Source organism: Phragmites australis, chromosome 15 (assembly GCF_958298935.1).
Source record: "Phragmites australis chromosome 15, lpPhrAust1.1, whole genome shotgun sequence".
Taxonomy (NCBI): Eukaryota; Viridiplantae; Streptophyta; class Magnoliopsida; order Poales; family Poaceae; genus Phragmites; species Phragmites australis.
In genome coordinates this window covers 1754439-1772580 of record NC_084935.1, presented here as the reverse complement: position 1 = coordinate 1772580, position 18142 = coordinate 1754439, and the positions used below count along the sequence as shown (strand labels likewise).

Below are 18142 nucleotides of genomic sequence, written 5' to 3'. Positions count from 1 at the left end.
TTTTTAATTTAATTAGACGGGAGTGAATTTTCAATTCATTTTTTAATTTTAGGTTAACCCAATAACTAAAAAATACTGTTTAGAAATATATATCATTTATAACTTAAAAAATACTGTTTTAAACTCGATCTTTGAAGTTAAATTTTAATTAAGATTTTTTCACAAAATATATCATTTATAGCTACAAAATCTATATAATATGAAATCATTTTGAATTGTGAACCTAGTTGTATAATTTTATACACTAGCCGTTCTTATAATTTAATTAAATATTAATCAAAATACATGACGTTTGAATTTTCTAAAAAATACACCTACTAATAATGGAAGAGTACAAAACTTACATCCTACATAACATACGTGTTGGCCTAACACAACTCAGTGAACTCACAAGTGGCGACAGGAAACATTGGAAACCAGCGGAAAATAGCAAGTCAGGAGGCCAGGAGAACTGCCGCTGTTCAGCTCGGGCCCATGTCCAGTTTGGGCCTCACTCGTGGATCAGCCCAAGAAGTTCTGCATGCTAACCAGCCGGCCAAAATTCTTTCAACCCCGCTGCAACATACTCCTACTACCAATACAGGGTCAGTACAGGAACAGGACATGATCTCTCAAGAAAAAGAAAAAGTACAGAGCATGAGAGCAACAACAGTTTCAGAAATCTACAGCACCGAGACAGACTCTCTTAAAGTTGTGCTCAAAACAAGGGAACGGTAGCAGCTGCAGGCTTGTGGCACCTTAGATCAACAGCAATAACTCCGGCATCAGCCAGTCTCATCTTAGACTGAGATGTAAAACATTCTATCTGAAGAGTTTCTGTATGTTAGGTTCTGATTGCCGGTGGAAATTGTTTCAGTGAAATCGCCTAGTTGGACAATTGTTTCTGTTTGGAGGGCACTGTCCACCAGAAGGTGCGTGCAAAGCAAGTCACTTCAGACTTCGGACGATGGTATTTCAGGGTTGAAATTCCCATATACCATTGCTCAAACCAAGTCAGACTCCACTGAATCTTGCCGCCACCACGGAACCCCCGCCATATAAGAGTGGCGCTCACCTTCATAATCCCATGAGATCTCTGATGCTTGCAGGCCAATTACCGATTTCGGTTCCTTGCCATGGGAAGCAATCCATGCTTCAACCGCAGCTTCTTTCTCCTCTTCGCTATTGTAACTTAGCCTCTCCCTACCGAATGGGTTTATGCTTGGATTAGCCATCACTGCCATTGCTGCAGTCATGTATGCAGAATCCCCTACAATTGGAGTGCCAATAGCAGCAAGCTGTGCCCTTATCTGCAAAATAATGTAATTCCAAATTAGACAATATTGTGATGTACTATAACCAAGGCATCACATTACTGGCAAGGCCACAAGGATTATACTACTGAACGAGACAATTAAACATACATAGCTCATTCAATTCAAAAACACAAGTGTTGGAAAAAATAAGAAGCAAATAGTGGTTAAAATTTTCCAAGCCGACAGCCTGTTAACTCAAAATCTTATTATTATAAAAGGGGAATAATCAAGCCCTTAATGGTGTCTGTTTGACAGAAATTATATGATACCTGATGAGTTTTTCCTGTCAAGAGATTGATTTTACATTCATAGGCAGCTTCTTGTTGGGGCCACCCACAGTCGTTCACATTGTAAACTTTCCTGATCAAAGAGCTTGGCCATGGTACCTTCATACAATCAAGTATCTCCATTTGACAGAGATACCATCCTCCAATATGGTCTGGTTAAGTAAGACGAGAACATTAATATACTAATACAAGGATTTTAATATAACAACCAAGGCCCAGCATACAAAAACAAGCAACATACTATCCTTGAAACTTCTGATGCAAGCACTCAGACCACAAGATTATGCAGCATCCTTGCCTTAGTAAGGTCAATGACCTCTTATCTTATAGAGTTTTTAACATCCAATCAGCAATTGACAACATAATAACAAGGCAATGCGAGAAGAACTGATGGAGAAGAGACGAGTCTTTTATCTAAACCGCTGATTCACATTTCACTATCTTTATTAAATGGCCACAACTTAACAATGGTGGTGTGAATGCATGTATATTTATAAAGAGAATAAACAATCTCACCCAAAATCAAATGTATTTGCGACCCAGATATATGTATGTTTGAACTGAGGACAACATAATGCTAACATCAAAACACGAAACACATATTGGCTGAACCTGTAATCTTATAGGAGCAACAAATTTCAATTCAAAAGTTACCTTCGGAAACTATTCTAGGAGCGCGATTAACAGGACGCATATAATGTGTAATTATTCCTGCAGACACAGGTGCTGTAGTAAGTGCGAGATAAAGTTTCTTAACCTTTTTTTCCTGTTACAAAATGAAAAATGGGTATCATTGGCAATACAGGTTCATGGTGCAAAAATACACTGTATTGCTTTCAGGTAGTAACATACCCTTATCAGTCCATGGAAAACTGAGCAGAACTCTTTCGTTTTAGACAATACCACACTACAAAGTTTGAAAAAAAGGATGGCATTACCTACTTAGTTCCCACATTTTAGCATACCAACTTTACACAAGTAGAGTGATAGACAAACCAGCCTTCAGAACAGTTGTCAATTTGATGAGTCGTCATTAATGATGTTTCCAAGCCTAATGCATGTGAAGTAAACACTGCACAGGATTCCTTGATGTTATCAGTTGCTCCTCCCACCTAGAAGTTGAAATTCACCACAGAATATTATTGGAACCGAGAAAAGTTCAAACATAACCAAATCAACTGATTGGATAATTTCTAAATTCACCACAGAATATTATTGGAACCGAGAAAAGTTCAAACATAACCAAATCAACTGATTGGACAACCCCAAGAACTAAAAACAAAAACCTTGCTTCATGAATAATCCTGTGCTTCTGCCTGTGCTCTATGCTACATAGGCGGTACATATTCATTTTAATTTAAGTAAATTTTATTTCTAAAGTAGCATTCTAGCGCATCAAATTGGATTACACAGTCAAAGACAATTTGAACAGCCGCAAGTTAACACATGAACAATTCAAGAAACTGGATAGCAATCTTGAAAAACACATTCTGTATTCTGATCCCTGCGGCCTAGGAAATTTAGAATGCGAGGCCTCAAGTGCCAACAGATGGAAAAAAGAAAGGATAATAGAGACATACTGATGTTGCAGCTGGTTTATCGAGGACAACATAGTCATCAGAGACAGCTATTACCCTGGATTTCCAGTCAATTTCATAGCACCTGGCAGGATTGAATAAGGAGCATACTCATAAGCACTTAAGCTGAATCATTCATTCATTCATCATAGAAAGAGTTCACATCAGATAACAGAGAAAATCATCCATCTTACCTTGGAAACCGTTTGGGATGCACATGAACCCGCAGATATGTGCCGGCCTCAAGGTGCTGGTTGGGGTCGGTTACCCTAAACGTCTTCTGTGCCTCCCTCACCGTCTTCCCCTTAATGGACGCCCTCCGGCGCAGGACTGAAGGCTCAGTCACCTCCCTAAAGATTCTAACATGCTCCGGAGCTGCGTAGGGAGGCGGCTGTGGCGCGACAAGAGCGTAATATACAGCCCCAAACTTGATAAGATCCGCAACATACCTTCACAAGCAAAATGTTACTCACGACTCGCTCTTACACCAGTCCACTCATTTCGTTCTAGTAAGCCCGAAAGAGCATACGGTGCTTACAGAGGAGGAAGGTCGAGAGACCTGGAGATGAAATCGGCGGCCACCTCGTCTTCTCGGGCGACGAGGTGCTCGATTCTTGGAGGGTCGTCTTGCAGCGGGCACGGCAGAAGCCTACCATACACTGGATACCTGTGTCACGGTGGATACCATCTCAGTGTATCACCTAAGAACAGCAGCTGGTAAGATAGCAGAAGGGTGGGTTGGGGGAGCTTACGCTGTGGCTGTTGGGACTTCGACAGCGGCAGCGGCGGAGAGGGGAGAGGAGGGGGAGAGGAGGGAGCGGCGGCGTGGGGCGGGGTGGGTGGCGAGGAGCGGAGAGAAGGAAGAGAGGGCGCGAGGGAGGAAGGGAGGGTGAGGGAAGGGGCGGTGCCATAGCTTCGGGAGGAGGGCGGCGGTGGAGGCCGCCGGTTTCGGCATCCCGGCGTGTCGCCGCGGCGGCGGGGGGAGCCGGAGTTTGGTTCTGCGGTTTTGGGCTTTTGGGGTTGGGACGTTGGGCTACCGAGGTCAGATAAGATGATGATATTTTCCCTGCTTTTACTTAAGCTTAAGGGCTTTTGGTTCGAGCCCCAGCTAGCCTCACCAAATTTTTAGTATAGCCATGATATTAGGCTGCTGTTTGGTTCTACGCTAAACTTTGGCATGCCAGCAAAATATTGGCGTTACCGATGTGCAGTACATAGCCAAAGCAGGGCAGAATACGGGCGAGCAAAATGCCCGCCCCCATTTTGGAAAAAAATGCTAAGCATTAAAAAATTGTAATTTCTAATGTAAATAAAGATTACATGTGCTTAAATATGATTAATTATCTTGTTAGCATTAATATAACCAGTGGTGCTTAAGTAAGTTTTTGTCTCTGTCTAAGCACATGTGCTAATGCAGTTAAAAAAATCTAATTTTTTTTCTCATAGCATCTTCTTTAAACACTATTTTACATACTCTAATAGGTGCATGGAGTCCAAAATTTTTATTTACCAAACTTCAAATGATAGTATCTTCTAAATGGTATATCCGATTTATAAATGGTTTGCGCTATGGTGTTCCTTGATATTAAATCTACAAAATGAGATCTCATTTGAATATATTTTGACATAAAAATATATTAATGACATATAAAGCTTGCATGTTATAGTCACAGTATTGACAAGTTTTTGTACAGTTGTAATTCAAACACATTGTTTCTCGCCATGCTTTGGCAATGCCCGTGAATTGGTATGGTTGCAATCCAACAAAATATTATTTTGCCAACGTTTTGGCATCGACTGTATTTTGACATTACCAAATTTTGGTAAGATCCGTATGTGTAACAAACAAACAGCTCCTAAGCTTTATCTCTATTTTTTTAGACAATTGGTTTGAAGCTTATGGTTTGTCAATTTCTTTTTCTGAAATTTGGTATGTTTGACCGAATTTGGCATGCATATTTATGTGCCGCTAAATTTTGATGAGATTTTGTCTATTTAGTCCGTTTTCTTACCAAACTCTGGCCAAACTGGCGAGCAAGACCAAATTTGACAGGATGGTAAGCACAAAAAGGTTGCACCTCTAGATTGCAGTTCAGAAGTCACATAATTTGCAAATTTTTACTCTGGCTTTCATCCCTAATTTGGTACTTCTTCATGAATACCTGCGTACACTCTCACTCATAATCGCAAATTCAAGCTTAGTAACGTGCTGGTTGATTTCGGGCCAACAAGTGACCAAGTGCCAAATGAAATCACATTTCCGTCTCTATGATCCTTTTTGGCACAACTTCTCCATTTTTTCTAGCAAAAAAAAAAGTTGATTCCTCCCCAAACACAGGCATGTTCAATGCAAGAATGCTTAAATATATGTTTAAAAAGAGAAAATAATGATGTTATTGTATAAGAGTCTTAAGCTACAATGAGATCAACTAATTTTCCATGCTAATCTCCCGTTATCCGGGCTGCAACTGTCTGTTTCCACGCTGAAAACGACATGAGGCGTCGACGGCTTAAGCAAGCAGCGACGCCACGGCAAGCGCTCCTGTGAACCTCCATCGTGGAAGAAAAAACAGCAACCACCCGCGAGCGCCCGGCCAAGCGTTCGCGTTGTAAATGACCTCGTAGAGCTTATCGCAAAAGCGATTCTGGGAACACCCCTCTCCACAACGCGCTTAAATCCAAATCACCTTAAGCCTTTGCTTTCGTAAGTAACATTCAAATCAAATTGCTTAGATAGCATCAAATTGTTAGTTCGAACAGCACCATGCGGCACAATCGCCGCAGCGATTACCTCGTCATGTACGCAACGAGGTCATCCAAGTCCCGTCTGGACGACCCGCCCTCGGCCACGGCGTCGCGGACGGCCTCCCCGAGTGCCGTCGCCCGCAGCTGCATCGAAGTCCCTTCGTCCGAGGCCATCACCCTCTCGATCGCCTCGCGGATCGCGGCTGCCGGCGTGATGTCGTGGCGATGCTCCCACGGCCGCACGAGGACGCCGGCCCTGAGGTACTTGCACACGAGCTCGGCGTCCCAGGGCTGGTCGCTGTGCATGGGCCACGCCAGGATGGGCTTCCCGTGGCTCAGGCTCTCCACGGTCGAGTTCCACCCGCAGTGGCTCATGAACGCAGCCGTCGCGCAGTGCGCCAGGATCTCCAGCTGCGGCGCCCACCCTGTGACCATAACGCCGGCCCCTCGCGCCGTCGCGTCGCCGAGCTCGGACGCCGCGACGGCGAGGCGCCCGTGACTCACCGCGGCATCGCGCATGTCCGCGCGGTCGGCGTCGCGGAGCACCCAGATGAACCGCTGGTTGCTGCTGCGCAGCGCGGCTGCCAGCTCGCGCACCTGCTCTGGCCGGAGCGACGACGTCGTGCCGAACGAGACGTACAGTACCGACGACGGCGGCTGCTTGTCGAGCCACTGCAGGCACTCGTGCCGCGCGGGCGCGTTCCTCTCCGCCAGGGGCCGCGCGCTCCTGCTCGCGTCGGGGAGGAGCACCGGGTTCAGAGGCCCAACGGCGAACAGCTTGTGGCCGTCCGAGGAGGGGATCCCCGCCAGCACGTCGAGGAACTCGCCCTCGAGCACGCGGCAGGTGTTCACGACCATCCCGGCTACAGGGGCGCGCCTGCGCTCCTGGCCCATCCGCTTGGCAAGCGCCACGAACTCCTTGGTCGCGCAGGAGTCGGGCGGGTGGAAGACGAGGCCGTGCTCCCGCAGGAGGCGGTGCCCGGGGTCCATCCACCCGACGTTGTAGGAGGCGGCGAGGCAGTGCACCCCGAACGCCTCGCCGTTGGGCAGCCGCGCAGCCTCGGCCGCGGCGAACGCCGCCATGCGGTCGTGCAGCACGACGACGCGGCGGTGGGACGCGGAGAGCTCCGCCAGGAGCGCGGCGAGTGGGGCCCGCGCGCCGGCGCAGAATGCCTCGAAGAGGGGCTGCACGTGCACCGGGAACGGGGACGAGGGGTCCGGGGGAGGGGACGCGCAAGCGGGGATCTCGAGAGCGCGGAAGCGGACGGCGGCGAGGAGGGAGTCGGCGGCGTCCCAGCCGTGCAGGCGCGCGCGGGCCTCGCGGAGGTGCGGCTCCGGCGCGGCGAAGTGGACGGGGAGCCCGCGTGAGGCGAGTAGCAGGGATAGGTGCAGGAGCTGGTTCAGGTGGCCCTGCGCCGGGAACGGCACCGTCACGACGGCCACGGGGGATTCGGATTCCATCGCGGCACTGGGTGCGGCGCTGCTTGGGATCGGAGGGCGAGAGCCAGGGCGCAGCGAGGTCAGAGAAGCGCCAAGCCTTGATGATTTTTTAATGGAAAAGGCAAAATGTTATTCCATGGCCAGCTCGATGCTCCGTCCGTTGATGTGTGGAGACTGAAGAGGTGCTCGCCCGTTGACTCGCCGGTCAACACCCATGATGGAATACCGACCATGGTCGCAACTCCAGATGCCACCTCATGCCGTCCGCCGCGGCTGCTTCGACAACCCTGTTAGATTTCGTGCCCGTTCGCAGGAGTATTTGTTTAACTTTTCTCTTTTACATCTTCTTATATAAGTATAAATATATACACGACATGTTCACCTTTTTTTTTTTTGCCTGTTTACACGATTATCTCTTTGATTTTTCTTTTTTACATTTTATCATGCATAAATAAATACACGACGTGTTTATACTCTTTTTATAATAACTTGAGTGCTATATATTTTTAAGTTGTAACCCTGAATATTCAATAAATGAGTGTCTTTATTTACACCCTCTTGCAGCGTCACCAATCTCTACATAAGGTTCATGAATGCGAGGTCAGCTGAAAATTCGAGGGTGGTCGAATTACCGAATATAGTGAATATCAAGAAACACGACCCAAATTTTGAACTAATTCATGTGGTCAAACCCGATTGATCGAGGTAAAATCCGCTTGAATCGGGTGCCCGAAATGCGATCAGTTTCATCGATATTCGAATGAATTCTACCGATATTGGATCACATTCTTCGCATTTCGATCAATGTCAAAAACCGCTCGAATTCTTTAAAAACCGAGCGCATTTCTCGAATTTTAGTGAAATTCAATAAAAAAACCAAAAAATAGCTTAACCTTGTAAAATCAATAACTAATTCATCTGACCTTTATACCAAGTGAAACGAATTTTGTTGGTTCTCTTGTAACATGATCTACATGATAAAAGTATTTATACTCATGAAGAAGTTGAATGTTTTCTGTGAGAAAATGCATTTGCTAAACCTAATTAAATGCATAGTTAATTCTTTGCTAATCCAAAAATCATGAAACCAATTTTGTTAGTCTTTTTACATGATCATATGTCTTTTACAATTTAGCCTCCTCAACTATTCTCTAAATATAAGTCATTCTCGAACTTCTATATATTTTTTTCTTTTTTGTTCCCGTCTTACCCTTGTTTAATAAATGCTACCACTCTCACAATTGAATGAGTTATCTTTTCTAATGCGGAATAAATAAAGGGTAACAAGGTCATTTGATCTACTTTTTTAATCCTTATGCACAAGTCTAAAACGACCTATATTTACAAACGGATGGAGTAGTTATTGTAACATGCAAGATTGTGTAAATATTTTGCAACTGATTAATTCACAACTAACCAATTCACACCTTCAAAATTAGTGAAACCACTTTTATTAGTTTACTTATACTATGCTTCATGTAAGAAAAAAAACGATATACATGTAAAGTTAATTCCAATGTTGTTTCTTAATATGTTCACTTTATGCTCGTAAACTTTGTACAAATCATGGAGAAATTAATAAAACTCTAAATGAAATGAAACAAAATTTAAAGATTCTCTTAAGATACTCACTACACAAGAAAAATATTTGTTTATATGTTAAACTTTTCCTTAACGTGATGGGCCAAATCATCCTGTTCATACGATCCATTTCAGTATCTTTCTTTTTTTCAAACTTCCTCCGTATAGAATTGTCTCTAGTATTTTTAAATTATTTTTATGAATTTATGAATTTATTTATTATTTTTTGAATTTTTAATTCCATTTTTGAAAATCGGTTGGTTTATGAATGCGAGTCGTTCGCATTCTTCGAATTTCGCGAATATCGACCGAATTTCATCACATTTTCGAACCCTGAAGATGAGAGCCTGACTCCGGCTATGAGTAGCTAGCGCCGTTGCAGAGAGGGGCACGCCCAAGCGGCATGGGTACATCTGAAAGCGTAGGCCATACCGAAGATCATGAACAGGCGGACATCGATACAGGCGGCATTAAGAGAGAGAGGGAGGCTGACATGTGGGCCCAGTAGGTCAGAAGGGCATTGAGGCCATTTTTAGTTTTTTTAATCCTATCAGTAAAATATCCACATCATCCTCCAACCTCTTTCTGGCTACGGATATAGACCCATTTTACTAATGAAAAAATAAATTAGAAAGAAAATTAGTAGATAATCTCCTTCTTCTTTTTCAGATCTCATCTGAAATCAAACTACGACATCTCTCCCAATGTATTCGTTCGGCGACACTCTATATGACACATCAACATCACCAGAGATGACCAAATGAGCCACTCGGACCGACCCAGCACGGGCCCAGTTCGGCACGGCTCAGCTACAGCAAGGCCCAATAGGCCCGACTATTGTAACGGGTCGTGCCGTGTCGGTCCACGTGCCATGCCCTCGGCCCACGGCACTGTCAGCACGACGAGCCCAGCAGGCACAGTGGCAGGTCGGCGGCACGACGACACAGTGGCCCAACGGCGCACGGCTGGGCCGGCGGGCACGGTGGAGGCACGCTCGGCTCGGCAGCACTTCAAAAATTGAAAAAAATAAAAAGAAATAGCTACAAAATTCAAAAAAATCAAAAAAATTATAGAAAATAAATAAAAAAAGAGCTTTATTGATTAGTTGCCTCGTTAAAAACCTTTCTACTAGAAGGAAAAAAGAGTATAACCTATGGCTATGCTCTGAAAATTACATGATTTTATTAGAAAACCCAGAATTTTGCTTGCAATATTTAATATGCTTCATCAAGTGTCCCGTTCCATTTGGAGATCTGACAAATAATTCATGGTTGTATATATTACACTTAGCAAATCTTACATGTTCACCGTTAAACTCTCTAAAGGCCTTTTCAAAATGTTGCCACATCCATAACCATGCACGCGAGTTCTCGACGTCTTGATCCATGAATGGAAATATGGAATTGATATCTTAAAGTGGGCAAGTGGCTACTGGCTAGCAAGTAGAAAAAGAGAGATGAGTGGTCGATGGGATCACAGGGAGTTTGAGATGGTATTTATAGGCCAAGAAGAGAGGTGGGTGGTGAATCGTTTTTGAAAAAAATAAAAATTTAGAAATAATAGGGACACATAATTAATTTAAAAATGAGCTTTATTGATAGATTGTCTTATTAAAAACCTTTCTAACAAAGGAAGAAAGAGTACACCTTAGCTCAGAAAATTAAAAATTACACATTCTTATCAATATCTAGATACAAATTTTAGAATGAATCTTCAAGCTAAATGTTCTCTGCAGTGTGTTGCATTCTTGCTTCAGCTTATTCCTAATCTTTTACTATGGTGAGCATTTAAACCATCTCACTTGGCAGATTTGTTCTTCTCTCTTCCATTATCATTCCAGTAAGACTGAATGCATCCTCAGAAGAAATTATAGATATGAGAATCGTTAACAAATCTCGTGCTAACAGTAAAAACATTGGATAATTCATCTTATGCTCATGCCAACATTGCAGTACGTTGAAATTTTCTTGTTCATGACTAATAACGTCGCTGTCGATGAAGGTAGTTAGTTTCCCTCCGGATCTTGAAATTCCAGCACTCGTAGTCGTAGACAATCGTGATGAAGATTATGAACTTCTTGATGAAGAACCTTCACCAAATATTTTTTCCCACGTTATTGTCTTCTTACTGGTTGTGGATGCTAGTGGAGGTCGTTGCAAGCGAACTCTGGTATACTTTGTTTCACATTTACTATAAACATCGAATAACTTAGAACGAAAATTAGTATAATAAGTAGAATAATCATAGCCAAGAGCATCACTAGAATTGTGAGAACTCTAAAAAAACCTGCGATTTTAGCTCTAGAATCTAAAGTAAAGACAAATGCATACAATAAAAGAATTTCTTTCTAATATTTTAAAAATTTAGATTTCATAGAAACTACACAATCTTTTAGAAGATTGTCATTTTCATACATGTTTAAATGAGTAGCAATTTCAACAATATTATGCACTACTAAACAAGATGTTAGATAATAAACTCCCGATAAACTTACAGTTGAATCATAATTTTTTTTCAAAAACTCTAGTATCCTTTTGACAACATAACAATGCGCTTCCGTGAGTAAAGTTTGACCCTCATGCCGATGATAGTGTGTATGAATAAACACACCAAATATAATCTTCAAATGCAGGAGACTTACCGATGTTGAGTGGTAGATCCGTTCTTGCAATGAAGCGATATAACTCTTTTCGAGCATTGACAAAGTCATACTCCCAATGACGAACAGAGCTGTCGGGGTTGTATTGCAGCACCGTCTGCTTCATAGCTGTTCCACTCTTTCGCTTGCAAGTTGTGGCGTGTCTCTTCAAATGTCCAGTTCCACCTGAGGGCTTTGCAGATAATTCATGTTTGCAAATATAACACCTAACATACTTGGCACTTACTCCATCTTCCTCTCTGCAAAACCTTTCAATGTCTTGCCAAACTTCGAAAATACCGGCTCTTGATCTTTTAGAGCTAGTGCTTGCTGATACGTGTGCATTTGTAGAGACTGACGATGGAGGTGCTGCTGCATCACCTACATGTGAACCAACCGGAGGTTCACCGTCGGGTCCATCATCACCTGCAGCACTAGTATCAAAGGGGCCGTTCATTGCAAAAAAAAAAAATCATGATCAATGGATGTATTATGATCATGATCATCGGCATCAACGATCAATGTCCAATGGAAAAAAAATGCAAATATTCAGAGTTAGAAATAATCAATTAATAAAACTAATAGCAAAACAGGAATGAACAACAATGCAAAAAAATCACCAAGATTTCTTCAACGTCAAGACAGCAGTATGACGGTTTTGGAATTGCTCGGATTTTTGGCAACAATTCAAACTAATTTTGCGAAATTATCGCTAATTCTCAAGAACTTTGAGACAAGAATGAGAGGAGGAAATAAGAGAGAAAATGGTGTTATTGATGTGCAATGAAAGGGTAAGGTGATCCTCTATTTATAGGTGAAAAATAGTGATTTTTTGCACAAAAAAAATTGATTTTTTTGAAGCTCAAATGGAAACAAAACGGCTATAAAATTCAAAAATACCTGTTAACGGGTTAAACGGGCCATTCCCGCGTGCCATTCGTGCCTCCGCGTGCCGAGCTCATGCACAACGGCTACAGTCGACCCAGGCGTGCCCGTTGGGCCGTGCCGTCTAGGTTGCTGTGTGCTGTGCCGGGCCGGTCATACCTCCTGGGTCACTGCGTGCCCGGGCCAGTTCGGACCGTGCTCATGCCTGCCTGGTCGGACCGTGCTGACCCGTCGTGCTGCGCGCTCGATCCAGGCACGATTCGGGACCTCGTGCCATGCCGGTCCGGCCCGTCTAGCCTCGAGCCGTGCCGTGCTTGGGTCGTGATTCGAACCGATCCAGTAGATATGATCCATTTGAACATCTTTACACATCACTACACCTAAGTTTGTGATTGATATTATCACAACCAATATCTGTGTTTTTGTTATAACGCACGAGAACTTAGCTGGTTATATTCCAATGTTGAGTATCTTCCGGCTATATCCAGCTTTGGAGAGTATCATATAACAAATTTTAATGTCCACCAGCAAAAGCTACACAGCGGAAGTGTCGCATAAATTTGTTTGCCTAAAACCTATGAAGGCACAAGTGTTTTCCGAGTTTACATCGTGAATAAAGAACCAACATGCGTATACAAGATAAGAAAACACACAACAGGTAATATATATGTTATCTACTCGCCTTTCTTGATTTTAGAAGCAGTACGCCTTTGCTCAGTTATTCTTTTAACTTTTTCCTACGTATTTTGTCGGTGCTTCAACATTTCCATGATCCGGATAGCCAACGTACACATTCTAGTGCAGTTGGAACTGAAGTACTGCTCCTTACTTCACTAGGATACATATAATTTCACAAATAGGCACGCTATGCAGTTCAAAATACATTTACTCATGATTGGTTCTTCTGCTTCAGCTAGATCATAACAGAATGAAAAAGTGCACCCATGCGCCTCATAACATAGATTTTAGTACACCATTCCACGAATTCCAAACTTCTTTAATGCCGCTATCCATGCATGAAAGACTATTTACAAGCTTTCACTGTTCCAGAGAATTGCAGACAGGACGGTGCTTCTTCATCCGTGAAAGAAACAAATTTGTAAGTGGTATAACTACAGAGTGAAGACAAAAGTACCATTCAAATGCTTGTTAGTTTCACCTCCTCTCTGGCTAGAGGTTGTCTGCTTGGCTTCCTTGGGTGTGACTTGCGCCTAGTTCCTTGTTTCTCTGTTCTCAAGCAAAGAATGCTAAAAATTACAAGCTGTTCAAAATAGAAAAATGGTGCAGCTGATTGGAAAGATATAAACACGTTATGAAGCTAAGAAGGCATTCACACTAAAACCTGACTACTTGCATTGCCGCTCAGCTCCGACAAGAGCAGTTTAGGATTAGACTGTAGTACACAGATTGGGGCACAATCCAAATAGTCCATGTCGTTTCTCAAATGTAGCAGTTATAGAGGAAAAATTGCATCTCAAAGTTTCTTCAATTTCAAGATAGTAAAAAGAAAAAAGTGCATGTTCAGGCTAATGTTAGTACTGGGTCGTTGTTTAGTTATTCTTGCAAGGTACATGCATGTGCAGCTAAAATCGAAACAAGAACAGGAAAAAATAAGGTTCAATTTGTCGCCCAAAACACGATTTGTGCACACGTCATTGTGTTCTAACACACATTTTCCAGAAAGGGCATATTTCTATGAAAAGAACAACAATGATTGCTGCGCAAATAATTAGGGAGACAACTAGAAACAAATTGTAAAGAGCAATGAGTGAGGAAGGAGTAGTTACCTGCTTCATGAATGACCAATACAACAATGAATCACCAATTGGAAATTGAACAGCTATTTCGCCTACACTTGCTTAAATGTTTGAACAAAAGGGCAATGTTATTCATGTTAACACTAACCAGCAGGACTGAGTTCAGTGCCCCTATGGTGCAGTTGCTACTTGCAACTACCGCGCAATGACTAGGAGATCAAGAGCAAACTAGTTGCTAGCTGCTTGGCCAATAACTAATACATCAACTAATCACCAATAGGAAATTGAATTACTAATTTGCAGATTCTAAAGCAGAATCTCAGAAATAACAAGATATGATTGCCAGCGTCCAAAACAAGATATGATCTGAAACATTTCTATTGAATGAGCATCGATACTCTTGCAGATAATTAGGCAACTGTACCTGCTTGATGGCCTCGCTGTCAGTCACCACCCTGATGGCCTTCTTATCAGACACCTCTTTGGCCCTCTTCTTAGCAATCAAAGACTTGATGTGATCGAGGTAGTCATCCCAGTCTACTTCACCGCCATACAGACACTCGCACTCTTCCTCGGTCCAGTCAGCGGTATGGTTAGTGACGAAAAGGGCTCCTCCACTTTGCGCGGTTGCCTTGTCCACAGTCTTCGCAAAAGCCTTAAATATTTCATACCGCCAAGCCTTCTCCTCCTCGTTTTTGTATCTCCGGTCATACTCCTTGATCCAGTCCTCGAACCGTGCCTTCATGACTGCCTCATCCTTCATGTCCTCCTGCTTCACGGCCTCCCTGCCAGTCACCTCATTCATGGCCTTCTTACCAGACACCTCTCTTTTGTAACGGGCCTTCTTTTGCGCAGCAGCTAGCTCGGTCATTTCAGCGAGGTACTTTTCCAAGGAAAAGTCGTCGCCATTGTCCTCGAACAGTGCCTTGACGGCTGCCTGCTTCATGTCCCCCTTCTTAATGGCCTCCCCGCCAGTCACCTCCTTGTCTTCCTCCCCGCCAGTCACCTTCTTGACGGCTTCCCTGTCAGGCACCTCCTTCCTGGCCTCATCGCCAGTCACCTCGCCAGCTACAGTATGTATGAATAGAACAGGTTGGTGGTTCATGGCTAGGTCATACACGCAACGAATTAAAGCTAACGACGAGGAATATAAAGACAGGCGATTTCAATTCATACCTGACTCATCTGCATCTTTCTTGAAATGCAGGACTCCGGCCAATCCAGCCAACGCAGCCGCGGCTACAACACCATAAGTGCCATCGCCAACGGCGAGACCACCCTGCATCGGGCGGGATGAGAATTCTAAATGAGCCACCGCTAGTAAAGAAGAAACAATTTTTCGTTCTGGGAGAAACGGAGACTCACGAGGGTGTGGAGAGAGCGAGCTGCCCTACCCGCCGCCGACCCTAGGGCCTCCGCCTGCGCCCGGGGGATCCTCCGGGTGAGGAGGGAACCCAGGGCCCGGAGGGACATGATCCCGATCGCTCCCTCTCCCTCGCCGCCTCGATTTCCTCTTCGGTCTCCTCCGCCGCCGGCTCGCCTCGATTCTAGGTTTGACGGATTTGCTGCCAATCTGCACGCGGAGGGTCGGACAAGTATATATTACCATCCATCGGCCCAGCGACGAGCTTTTCAATCCTCCGATAATTTTTAAAAAAAATAGGGTGATCCTTATCTCAAAGGATACGCTCTCGAACATGTTTGATATTTATTCTTCTGATTATGAATTCTCACCTTAAAAGTAAAAAGAAAAAAATAAATGATTATATTTAAAAGTGGATTTTTATAGTTCATAAGTTAACTTGTACTACGAAATTATACAATCTATAATCTGATAAAAAAAATTCTCCATAAAATCTAGTTTGTGACAATAAAAAAAAACATAGCCTATAAAGTCAGATAACCCGCTATATAAGGTCTATATCGATAATTCAGGCATTATGTACGTCGTTTGTTCAATCGTTGAATGACTTATAACAGTGGTAAAGACATTTGTTGTTCCTAGCCCTTCATCACTTAAATTGTTTTCTTTTAACAAAAGTATCACAATAAATTTAGGTAAAGGTTGTAGCTTGGTCAGAGTGGGGATCTAATTAATTTCCCTTCCACATGTCATGGAGTTTCGGAAAAACTGTGAACAAACTACGAGAATTGCTAATTTTGAGGTGATTAAGATATTGCTACCCTTGAAAGTCACCTATGAAAATGCATATGGGCTTCAGGGTTTACTAAGGTTACAGTTTTTCCTAGGCTAGACAATTTTTCTTGGTTAGAAAATCTTGGGTAAAGTGGTAGTAAAGATTTAAAAGGAACTTGTAGGTGCCAATCATTTGCTCCAAATACATTTCCAAACTTCCAAATTCTCTTTAGTTTTCCTCCGTTCTAAGGAAACCTTAATATGTGGTTGCATAAATGCTACTGCAATTGGGTAACGAAACTTACTAAAGGATCGAGATGGTGGCCTAAGAGGGTGAATAGATATTTTTTTTTAAAAAAAATACTCTAAACAAGCTGAAATTTCGTCGTAATGAAATTAAATATGAAATTTAAATCTAGTCTGAAGCAAGTAACAAGATGCAATCCTATATGAGATATAAACATAAGGATTAACACAAAATAATTTATGAACTTGCAATAAAGTAAAGCAATTATGCAGAATAATCGAAGAACGGAGAGACATGATATTGTTCTCGAAGTTCTCAAACTTGAAGAGAGAAAAAAAATGCAAACTCAAAAGCTTAGAGATGATACTTAATGCTCAAAAATCAACTTTTACTTTCCAACACTCAAACTCTCTTTTCAAATCCCTCTCAAAAGTGGAACACTTTTTAAGAGAGGAGAGGGTCTTTTTACCTTAGAGAGCTATCTGATTCGAAATGGGCAAGAGGTATGGAGTGAAAGGGGGAAGTGTATATAAAGAGACTACTTTAAAAACTAGTTGTTGGATACCTTTTTACGCTTTGTGTTATACTGCAGTTACAACTTGAGTTATAGTTGTGATTCAGAGATAGTCAAGTTATAACATGTTGAACAACATAGTTACAACATAGTAAATATTCTAGTCACGATAATATAGTTACAACATATTAGATACTCTAGTTACGATAATGCATTATTGAGTGAGTAGCAGTTACAACATAGTAAACACTCTAGTTACAAAATGTTAGACATTCTAGTTGCAATATGATAATTGAGTGTGGGCTAATTACAACATGGTAATCACTTTAATTATAATATGCTGAACAATATAGTTACAACATTATTGATTGCAACATGATCGCAGTTAGTTACAATCAATTAACATGGACAGGTAAGTTGTAATCTCGTTATATATATAGTTGTAACTGCTCTATGCTTATTTGTAACAGATAGTTGCAATCAATGCTCACGAGGTGGGAACACGCTTGGTCATTTAGTGGGCTCGTGGGGTAGGTGGGAGGAAGCGTGTTGGGTCAGTGGAACTAGCGCGCGTGTCAAAGCTTGGTTGGTTACTTGGTCGGACACGTGCACGGTCTGCATATATGCTGCAGGTACGCTGTGCATAGGTGTCGAATAAATATAATATCTATATCTATATATATAAAATCGAAGCCAGTCTAGGTGAAGAGGGAACGAATCGGGCCTAGTACGTACGCATGAGGACTCGCATCATTGTATTAAGAAGAAGGCAACACTAAAATATTGGTTACAAACGCGACACAAGGAGACTCACGCAAGGTGGCAACGAAGTGCCGCGAGGCCTAACGGACTACTCACAGAATAAGCGACCTAGGTGTCGTGCTCCCACTGCTATCCATAATTCCATCTCCGCCTTGATCCGTTCAAGAAGCAGTGACACCGAAGAGGAGCGATGATGGAATAATCTGGCATTGCGTTCCTTCCAAATATGCCAATCGACAAACATGAAAAACATGTTGGTGCCTTTCCACATCGCCGC

At 42.8% G+C, this 18142-nt stretch overlaps 3 protein-coding genes across 4 annotated transcripts; all 3 read right to left on the bottom strand.

Annotated features, from left to right (window-relative positions):
- Nucleotides 1-297: 297 nt before the first annotated feature.
- LOC133892763 (RNA pseudouridine synthase 6, chloroplastic-like) lies at nucleotides 298-4237 on the bottom strand. Of its 2 annotated transcripts, none has more exons than XM_062333711.1 (9): nucleotides 3912-4237; nucleotides 3719-3826; nucleotides 3354-3608; nucleotides 3163-3244; nucleotides 2579-2694; nucleotides 2435-2489; nucleotides 2237-2348; nucleotides 1565-1734; nucleotides 298-1289 (listed from the first exon to the last, which is right to left on the bottom strand). In XM_062333711.1, the coding sequence occupies exons 1-9, from the start codon at nucleotides 4112-4114 to the stop codon at nucleotides 984-986; spliced, it is 1407 nt and encodes a 468-aa protein (XP_062189695.1). In that variant the 5' UTR covers nucleotides 4115-4237; the 3' UTR covers nucleotides 298-983. The 2 variants fall into 2 exon arrangements, with proteins under 2 accessions (XP_062189695.1, XP_062189694.1); XM_062333710.1 differs by having other exon boundaries at nucleotides 3698-3826; nucleotides 3912-4235.
- A 1288-nt stretch (nucleotides 4238-5525) lies between these two features.
- On the bottom strand, nucleotides 5526-7644 carry LOC133893557 (putative cis-zeatin O-glucosyltransferase). Its single transcript, XM_062334612.1, has one exon. The coding sequence runs from the start codon at nucleotides 7363-7365 to the stop codon at nucleotides 5947-5949; it is 1419 nt and encodes a 472-aa protein (XP_062190596.1). The 5' UTR covers nucleotides 7366-7644; the 3' UTR covers nucleotides 5526-5946.
- Nucleotides 7645-13374: 5730 nt separating this feature from the next.
- Nucleotides 13375-15814, bottom strand: LOC133893488 (uncharacterized). The gene is made up of 5 exons (XM_062334515.1): nucleotides 15571-15814; nucleotides 15382-15484; nucleotides 14630-15273; nucleotides 13608-13675; nucleotides 13375-13519 (listed from the first exon to the last, which is right to left on the bottom strand). The coding sequence occupies exons 1-4, from the start codon at nucleotides 15676-15678 to the stop codon at nucleotides 13619-13621; spliced, it is 912 nt and encodes a 303-aa protein (XP_062190499.1). The 5' UTR covers nucleotides 15679-15814; the 3' UTR covers nucleotides 13375-13519; nucleotides 13608-13618.
- Between the last annotated feature and the right edge of the window lie 2328 nt (nucleotides 15815-18142).

What these genes read in the sequence shown, in the direction of transcription:
- LOC133893557 (XM_062334612.1), bottom strand. Translation starts at nt 7,365, where the DNA reads ATGGAATCCGAATCCCCCGTGGCCGTCGTGACGGTGCCGTTCCCGGCG.
- LOC133892763 (XM_062333710.1), bottom strand. Translation starts at nt 4,114, where the DNA reads ATGCCGAAACCGGCGGCCTCCACCGCCGCCCTCCTCCCGAAGCTATGG. An exon ending in CATCCCAAACGGTTTCCAAG is followed by an intron (nt 3,245 to 3,353) that starts GTAAGATGGATG and finishes CAATCCTGCCAG; the next exon opens with GTGCTATGAAATTGACTGGA. An exon ending in TCCTAGAATAGTTTCCGAAG is followed by an intron (nt 1,735 to 2,236) that starts GTAACTTTTGAA and finishes TTACTTAACCAG; the next exon opens with ACCATATTGGAGGATGGTAT.
- LOC133893488 (XM_062334515.1), bottom strand. Translation starts at nt 15,678, where the DNA reads ATGTCCCTCCGGGCCCTGGGTTCCCTCCTCACCCGGAGGATCCCCCGG. An exon ending in CTCGCTCTCTCCACACCCTC is followed by an intron (nt 15,485 to 15,570) that starts GTGAGTCTCCGT and finishes CGCCCGATGCAG; the next exon opens with GGTGGTCTCGCCGTTGGCGA. An exon ending in GAAAGATGCAGATGAGTCAG is followed by an intron (nt 15,274 to 15,381) that starts GTATGAATTGAA and finishes TACATACTGTAG; the next exon opens with CTGGCGAGGTGACTGGCGAT.